At 42.5% G+C, this 9,111-nt stretch overlaps 1 protein-coding gene across 1 annotated transcript in view; it reads right to left on the bottom strand.

The window, feature by feature from the left end:
* Positions 1–3,665: 3,665 nt before the first annotated feature.
* The window catches only part of znf608 (zinc finger protein 608), a gene marked incomplete at its 5' end in the record, with an annotated part of 38,020 nt that continues 32,574 nt past the window's right edge, over positions 3,666–9,111 (bottom strand). The window contains 5 exon segments of the mRNA XM_084552106.1: positions 3,666–4,309; positions 5,760–5,816; positions 5,905–6,052; positions 7,398–7,567; positions 8,267–8,732. Coding sequence (XP_084408232.1) covers positions 4,290–4,309; positions 5,760–5,816; positions 5,905–6,052; positions 7,398–7,567; positions 8,267–8,732 — 861 coding nt within the window. The 3' untranslated portion in view covers positions 3,666–4,289.

Raw genomic sequence — 9,111 nt, 5'->3', positions numbered from 1 at the left:
ACTACTACTACTACTACTACTAATAAACTATTTTTAATTATAAGGTAATTCATTTTATTTTCAAGCTTCTTAAGCTGCTGAACTTGAGAGCTGCTAAATTGTATTTCATTGTTTTTACCAGACAATGACAATAAAACTTCTTCTTCTTCTTCTTCAATAAAAAAGAAACTGTTGAATTCACCAAATTAAAGTTAAGACTTGTTTTTATTCCACCTGGAAGACGATTATACTTTTTTAAAACAATCCAGCCCACTAGACCGTTAATTACTGGCTACAAAAATATAAATCCATTGACCATTTTTGCCATTATACATTAATAAATCCCAGTAAATAATAAATGAAGGTGACATGGACACTGATAAATGATAAAATCCACCAACAAAAGTAGTTCCACTACACATTTCTTCTCACAGCTTCCACTTCATTCTGTTTTAGTCCTTTTAGTTTGATTTTCAGTAATATTATGGGTCCTGTTCCCTTTAAAGTAATGCCGCATTGTGTTACAGTATGCAAAATATACAGTAAGAAAAGTCTTCAATTCAAATTTTTTCTTGTTTATAACATTTTCAATCATTCTGCGTCTTCTAATATTGTGATCCCTCCGCTAAGGAATCTCAGATATATAAGAAAATATTAATGTCTAGCTTTATATGTACTCATATTCATTTATGTATTTTAAAAGTTTATTTTCATTCCTACCAGAGTTGAGGCCAAAATACTGTAAAATGAATCCTATAAATAATATAGAACTTTTACAACTTTTTCTTCTAGTTAATATATATCACAGACCACTGTTCAGAAGAAAAACTCCACAGACATAAAAGATTATATATAAACTTCCTTTAATCATGATTGCCAAACATATGAATTAAGGCATATACAGTATAAAAAAGCAACAGCAGGTTTCATGTTTAGACGGTTTCAGTGTGTCATTGACTGGATTCACCAGCTGGATGAACTGAACATACCAAGCAGCCTTTATAAGACAACACTGTGTCTCCCAAAAGTTGACAGCATTTTGTAAACAGAGTTCATAGCACTATATTCAAGTAATAGAATGATCACGGATACTATGCAGGTAAGGAGTTGTGTAGTGAGGCAGAGCCGCTGATAGACAAGGTGTCGTCAGCCATTATCGACAACCAAGGATCGTTTATTTGAGTTAATTAGCTGATATATTCAGGTAGTCTGGTCAAATAAAATGTGAATTTCTTTAGAGTCAGAGGACAGAATCTACTGCTGCTCTGCTAAGCTAAGCTAGCATCTGGATAGTCCTACAATCAATCAGATATTTTAGATGAAGACAACAAGAAGCTCCAGATATTTTCAAACGATAACACGGTTTGTGGCTCGGGCAAAGTGACAGTGACGATGCCAGACAGAGGCCTTCTGAGCCAAATCAAATCACAACAAAGTGAAACGTGTGCGCTTGGTTTGTGAAGTCTTTGTTGGAAAGATCTGGCGTCCGGCTCCAGTGGTGAACCCTGACTGCCGTGTCTATCAGAGGCTCTGCTTTGAGCTAGCTGGCTTGTAGGAAGCATGGGAGCAGAGGTCGAAGGTCGTGAGACTCCAGACATGTACGCATCCCCACTGTCATCACTGACACATGTACACTTGAATCCAAGGATAATTCCACTTTGCATTATTGTTGTTGCAGATTTATAGAATTTTTGTCTCAAGTATCTGAACAGAAACAGTCAAACTTTATGATTTTTCCTCAACGAAGTAACGAGCAGCATGATAAAGTTGATTAATTTCAAAATACTGTTAACAATGTTTGTTCCACAACTCAATGTTAATGTGAAAACATCACGATTCATTTAATTTTGAGCAAACGGTCGAATTAACGCTGGAATTATCCTCCAGAGGGAGACACTGTGATGAAAAGCCCCAGTTTGTACGTCTGATTTCAGCACCATTTTTACTTTGAGGTTTAATTGCTGAACTTCAAATTTAACTCATGCATTCGTGGTTCGGTCATGGCACGCGTCATAATGGATGTTTAATGTTTAAGCGTTAACATCAGCCGTGAGTCGTGAGAACGTCGCTGCTAGGAAACTTACAGTCAGCGAGCTAACGAGCAAGTAACAGATGTTTGTTTGTTCAATGGACAGATTTAGCTCCTCCAAACATTCATTCATTCATTCATCTTCTGTAACCTCTTGTTATGTGAAGGGTCTATCTCAGCTGTCATTGGTCTAGAGGGGGGGTCCACCCTGGACAGGTCTCCAGTCTATCTCAGGGCTAACACAGAGAGACACTCACACCTACGGCCAATTTAGAATCACCAATGAACCTAACCAGCATGTCTTTGGACGGTGGGAGGAAGCTGGAGAACCTGGAGAGAACCCATGCAGACACAGGGAGAACATGCAAACTCCAACGCGTTGATGCAAAATTTCGAAAAAATTCCTGGCTTTTACTGACGTGGTTACCGCTTTAGCGAGCTAACGAGTGAGTAACTTAATGCAGGAAATGAAAAAATGTTTTTGTTCGTTAAATGGTCAGATTTAGATCCTGTTGCCAAGATGTTGAGCGTTGAAATTATCCTTTTTAAATATAAGAAACTGGAAAACACTTGGGTCAGTAAACTGTAGCTAAATATTTTTTACTAGCAAGCTAGCAACCTAGCCAGTCACTGGACGTTTTTGGAGTCATGTACATGTCCTACATTAAATTATTTGCTCATTACGTCGCTAACTGTTAGCCTCTGTGGCAGAAGTGTCACGACTTGAACGCTAAGCTGTTTTTTTACACAACTTAAAATGTGTTTCACTGCTGGTACCTCTAATGAGCTAGCTAGCTAATGTAGACAGAAGGAGCTGGTCAGAGAGTTTTAACAAGAAGATGCACATTTTTGCAAACAAACTAGTTACGGAACAGTTGTTTTTGCAAAAAATACTACAAGCTGCAGCTCCGTCAGACTGCCGCTGTGCGAATGCTTGATTTAGCAAAGAGATGCACGCTGAGCTACATACAGAATCAGCCCAAACCCATTGATCTGACCACGGACACATTTCAGATTACTTTGATTCTTCGTCAGAGACATGTGAGTGATATCTGCACCAAATTTAAACCCAATGCATCCCAGCCTGACGCAGCCAGAGCCAAAAAGAGTCATCTGGACTTAAATACGAGACATTTAGTTGGAAGTAAATTCATTTAGACGCTGCTGAGATGATCAGATCTTTGCTGGTGTGTAATCATTTCAAAAGCCGACTTCCAGAGGGTCTAATCTGGACCGTGGGATGGATTTGCAAAGTGCAAAAACTTTCATAATGAACTTATTTTGCACTAAAACAAAGGGAAACATTTGGAGTTGTTGTTATTTGTAGGTTAGCACACTGTTGTGTTACTGGTCCGACCCCGTTGAGATCCGTTAGACCCCCTCTGCTCTAGAGCAACAAAACTGTGGGCTTGGAACTTGTTCTGTCATCCAGACCTCGTTGAGACGTTTTGGTCCAATAATAATAAGACGCGGTACAAACTGGGGCTGAGACTTCAAATGTCGACATGTGCTAAACAGTGACGCCGCCGGTCGCCCCCCGCTCGGGCCCTCTGCTCCCCTGCATGGCTGATGGAGATCGACATAGTGTACAATAAAGCATGTTAGTGCTCTGCCATGAATCTGTACAGGATATATACACCACTGGGCTCCTACATGGCACTGGGCAGGTCGATGTGAAGGTTTACTCTCACATAAAGACAATACAATCAACATGGTTACGCTCAAGTACAGGTTAGTAATACAAATGTAGCGTGAGCACTATGGAGGGAGGAGGACCACTTCAATAATCAGAATGAGAATAATAAGGATAAGAATATACTTTTTAGCTTCCTAGTGTCGTTTCTGCCCCCACCATTGGGAGTTTAAAAACAACAAAAAACAATCCACATTATTGGGATAGTCATCATCAGTACATTCAGTCATATCGTCATCATAATACACTACCATAAATGTGCATTTTATAAAGTTGAACACCACGGCCGCCTGCTTCTCTTAAAACTCTGCAAAACTCAAAGCTTCAGACGTCAGTGGTTGTGGATGTGTTCCTCCGTCAGAGAGGTCCCGGTCCTGCTCTCCGTCCCGTCTGTCGTCCCATCTGCTCCTCTGTGATGACTTATAAAACTAATGGTCCTCATTAGTAAGAAACGAAAGTTTTATTTAGTTTTTTTTTCTTTTTTTTTTGTCTGTTCTCTGCCTCTCAGCGAGGCGAAGCTTATTCAACACCATGGAATTGATGTCTGATAAATCTGCTGCTCCTCATGTGAGACGTGGTCACATGGTCCTACTTCTTCCCTTCGCTGTCTGTGGAGACACAGGACATAAAGACATGGAGGTTTCAGGCACATTCGGGACATCTGTGTATGCAGGATTCACACTAAACCAGAAGACGAGATAAAGATCTGTGAACAGCAGAGTGGACAGGAGGGACAACGGTGATGCTGTGGACAAGAAGGACCTGAGTAGACTCTAGTAGAACCAGCAGAAAGGATCAGCAGAATTGACAGGTTGATCTGAAAGCCTGGACGTGTTATTAGCAGTGAGTTGGAGACGTTTGTCTCAGTGAGTCACAGGAGGACACTGGACAAACGTCTCTCCATCATGGACAATCCATCTCATCCACTCCACCAGACTATAGAGGGACAGTGGAGGGATTGATCCAGCTCCACTCCCACAGTGAACGCTACAGGACACCACTGTTCCACCCTTTATTTTATTTTGTAAACTTTTTCTTTTTACTTGTGGTTCTCAAGAGTGTTTTCTTATATGTGCTACTGTGACCAAACAATTCCCCTTGTTTGTGATTAACATCTAAGTCTACGATCAGCTTTTCCAAGTCGAGCCAGGTCTGACGTTTTCTGTCTGACTTTATTCTGACGTCTTGCAAATGTAGATTCAGAAGCTGAGATTGGAAACAACCCACGTCTGTCTGCTACTAAACTAGGTTCTAAGGCTAACCTTAGGGATTGTACATTTGTTCAGCTGTTGTAGTGACCACATCCCTGTGAACTTAAAAATAAATGTATTACTAAAGCTGTTTTGTCAGTATTATAGTCAAAATGGGAATGATTGTGCTGCAGGTTTTGCCCCTAAAAGAGGACACCGCTCTCGTCTGAAAGTTAGTCTGGAAAAGTTTTAGAACAGACTGAATAAAAGATTGTTATTTACTAAGAATGTCTCCAAACCTGCTGTAGCAAAAGATCAGAAAAATAAACCTGACTGAAGCTAAAAAGGTGGAGACAGAACTGAAGGAGGAGGAGGAGGAGAACTAAATGAAACTGGAAAAGGAGGAGGAGAAGAAATCAGTGCAAGGAGAACGATGAGGAAAAGTAGTAGGAGGAGACAAGAACAGGAAAGGTGGATGATTAGAAGAAAGGCAGAGAAGAAGATGAAGTATTGTTCCTCCTCCATGTCCTCCTCCTCCATGTCATCCTCCATGTCCTCCTCCTTGTCCTCCTCCTTGTCCTCCTCCTTGTCCTCCTCAAGTCCTCAATGTCTAGAGTTTTAGAAGACGACGAAGATGTCTCCACGTCTCCATTGTCTCTGTCCACATTGATTCCATCTTGGTTCCTCTTGTTTTTCTACCTCCATGTTTCTGTTCCTCCTGGAAACTCCTCAAACGTGGAGCAGACAGATGCTCAGTGAGAACGGATTTATTCCAGTAACCAGAGATGAAACCAGCAACATCAGCACAGTTATTATTAGGAGATCAGCGTTTCCTGTCAAACTTATTATCAAAAGTTTGCAAACGTACCAGTTGAGGAGTGTCCTGACACCTGCTGACTGGAGACCAGCGACCTGGAACTCAACCCTAAAGGAACGCAGAGACACAATCACACCAACAAAAGAAAACCTTACAGAAAACTCTGAGCATCACTCTACAGGTGGAAGCGTGATACCTTGGTAGATGTCGTACTGTCCTGACATCAGGTTGTAGCTCATGCCCAGGTGTGTGTGATGGTGCGTGTGGAGGTGTCGGGCGAACGACAGGTGGTTCCTCTCTCGCTCCGCCTCTCGCTCTCCCTCAGGTGAACCCTTCTCTCCAGGCTGCGTTCACACAAACACACACATAATATACACATGAATGGATTCATGCTGCTGGACATGGTCACACTCTTTGGATGTTCAGTGTGTAGCTGCATTAAATAGCTTTAAAATACACTCACCCGCCAGTTCATTAGGTACACTAGTGAATGCATTCTAATGTAACAGTCCTGCACTAAATCTGCTCCCAGGAAGGTTCTGGTGTTCAGCTTTAGTTTAAATAATGTTAGAGATGGTTGGATGATTTATACTGGAGGATGAGGTCGTAGTTCTACTGAGGTTAAAATACCTTAAAGTTAATGGACAGTTACTCAGTCGTTCCTCTGGTTTGCAGTGAAATAAAATCAGTTCTGTTCATTAAAATCTGTTTGATTATTCAAAAGTGCGTTGACTTGTAGTTTGTACACTATAAAACTTTTCAAGTGCCTTAAAAATGTGAGTAAACTTGTGGTTCAACTCAAAAAGCTGTAAGTTATAACTAATAATCACTTATTAAATTAAAACAACTTATTAGGTCACATCCTCCACTGAAGAAAACTCATTTTATTGTCTAATTAACTCACATTTCCAAGTTAAGATCAATTTAAATTCATACCAGCTGCCATTTTAATTTGAGAGCTCTAATGTTTTAGTTTCTACTTCTCACCTTGACGACTAATGATTAGTTTTAAACTGCAGCAACCCCAGATCATAGCACTGCCCCCACAGGCTTGTACAGTAGACACTAGGCATGATGGGTGCATCACTTCATCTGCCTCTCTTCTTACCCTGATGCCCCCATCACTCTGGAACAGGGTAAATCTGGACTCATCAGACCACATGACCTTCTTCCATTGCTCCAGAGTCCAAATCTTTATGCTCCCTAACAAATTGAAGCCTTGTTTTTCCGGTTAGCCTCACTGATTAGTGGTTTTCTTAAGGCTACACCACATTTCTTCCTCTAAGACGATGGTTCTCCACTATCCTTCCAGTTTTTAATAATGCCTTGGACAGTTCTTAACCCAGTTTTAGTAGTTTCTACAATCTCCTTAGATGTTTTCTCTGCTTGATGCATGCCAATGATTTGACCCTTCTCAAACAGACTAACATCTTCTCCACGACCACAGGATGTGTCTTTAGACATGGTTGTTGAAGAAATGAGAAGCTACTCATTGCATCAGTTGGGCTTAAATAACTTGTTGTCAGCTGAAAGATAATCACCCATGCAGTAATTATCCAATAGGAGGCTCCTACCTGTTTGATTAGTTAAGTTACAGCTGTTTACAATGTCAAGCATTAACTTTTAACCCTTTTAATTCTTCCATGATGTTTTTGTGTGTGTGGAAGACGTCAGAGTTGTGTCTCTTACAGCTGGTGATTTCCCGTGGTACTGATGGCTCTGCTGCTGCAGCAGCTCCATGGCCGTGGACGAGGACGAGTCGCCGCTCTGCTTGCCGCTCACCGCTCCTCCTCTGCCGGGCGGAGTGACCTCGGACTCCTCCCTACCCGCCGTCTTACCGTACAGAGGGTAGTGGAAACCTGGAGGCACACATAGGCAACACAAGGACAGAGAAATATGCACACGTTCAGTTTACAAAATCACGGTATGATCCAAGCCGAAACAAGAGCAACTGGAATCTTGTCGGGTTTCTGGAAGATGTTTCGCCACTCATCCAAGAATTAGCTTCTTCAGATCTGGTAGTCTGAGAGTATCATTCTGGGGAAGGAAGACTGGACCACAACAAGTATCTGGTTGTTAACAAACTCTAGTCTTGCGATTTTCAGGTGCTCAACACTTGTAGACGTTCCTATTAAAAGAAGAAGACGTTGAAACAAGAGAAACTGGATTTGTAGGGTTTCTTGAAGACGTTTCATCCATGTCTTCAGTCCTAAATAATCCTGGATGAGCGACGAAAAGTCTTCAAGGAACTCTACAAATCAAGTTGTCTTTGTTTCAGTTTTGTTTTTTGGTGATACCGTCACCTGGATGACTGAGGACCTTGACGGACAATGATATTACTCATAAAGGTCTACTGTATTTAACGACTACATCTGGCACACACGGGTGAAGATATCATCAGGAAATCATTCCCCGTAGATAATTTCTGTTCTTTTAAGCTGCAGGGAGCTTGAGCAACTTGCAAACATAGTAACTGACACATGACGCTTTAGCTGTCTTTCTGTTTCCAGTCTTTGTGCTAAGCCACGTTAACCTGTCATCATTCCAGACTTTCTTACCTGGGTAATTGTGGACCAAGGTTGGGGACACCCCTCTGTAGGAGCCCCCGCCGCCCTCACACATGGCTAAGTAGGGCTGATAGGAGGCGTGCTGGTACTGGATGTAGGGCTGCTGAGGGGTAATTGGAGGAGAAACCGCCGCCCGAGCGCTCTGGGACTCCTCGGAGAACCCTCCCATCGGCTCCTGGCTCGGATCCTCCAGCCCTTCCAGCCTGTCTGAATCCTCCGCGTCGATGGCGGGCGGGACATCGTGGGATCCGTGCACCCTGGGTTTTTTAGAATCTGCACCTACACCTCCTCCTCTATCCCCTCCCGAGGTCATCTTGGCCCCGGCAGGCTCCACGGTAGCTCCCCAGTCTTTTCCACTGTCTGCTTCACCCTCCTCTGCCTCCTCCCCGTGTTGACTCTGTAGCTCTGAGTATTTGCTGTGAGCGAGGCGGTGAGCCCAGGCCGGGCCGTCTGAGGGCTAGATCGATGGGGACAAGTGTTGGTGCTAGTTGCAGTGTTTCCCCTATAATTCTTTGTTAACAGTGGTGGGGGTAAGCTCAACTTCAGTCCACGTCTCGGTCCCAGTTTTTGCTTATATGGCCAGTTGCAGGGCTTAAACTAAACTCCTTTTTATTTCTATAAGCCTAAATGTTTTTGTTTTCTTTATTTTGAAGGGAAAGCCATGCTAATGCTAATGTTTTCTTTTTAGCAGGGTGGAGAATTTCTTGCGGCCGGCGGCCCACCGCTGCTGAATCACTATAGAGGAAACACTGTGCACTCGTGTGAACAGAGCCATAGACAGAGCATCTATCACTGGCTCTGGGATGTGATGCTGATGGAGGATGACGACGTTTTTC

Source organism: Chelon labrosus (assembly GCF_963514085.1).
Source record: "Chelon labrosus genome assembly, chromosome: 9".
In the NCBI taxonomy this organism is placed as follows: Eukaryota; Metazoa; Chordata; class Actinopteri; order Mugiliformes; family Mugilidae; genus Chelon; species Chelon labrosus.
The sequence above is the reverse complement of the archived record's forward strand: the minus strand, read 5'-3'. Positions and strand labels throughout refer to the sequence as shown.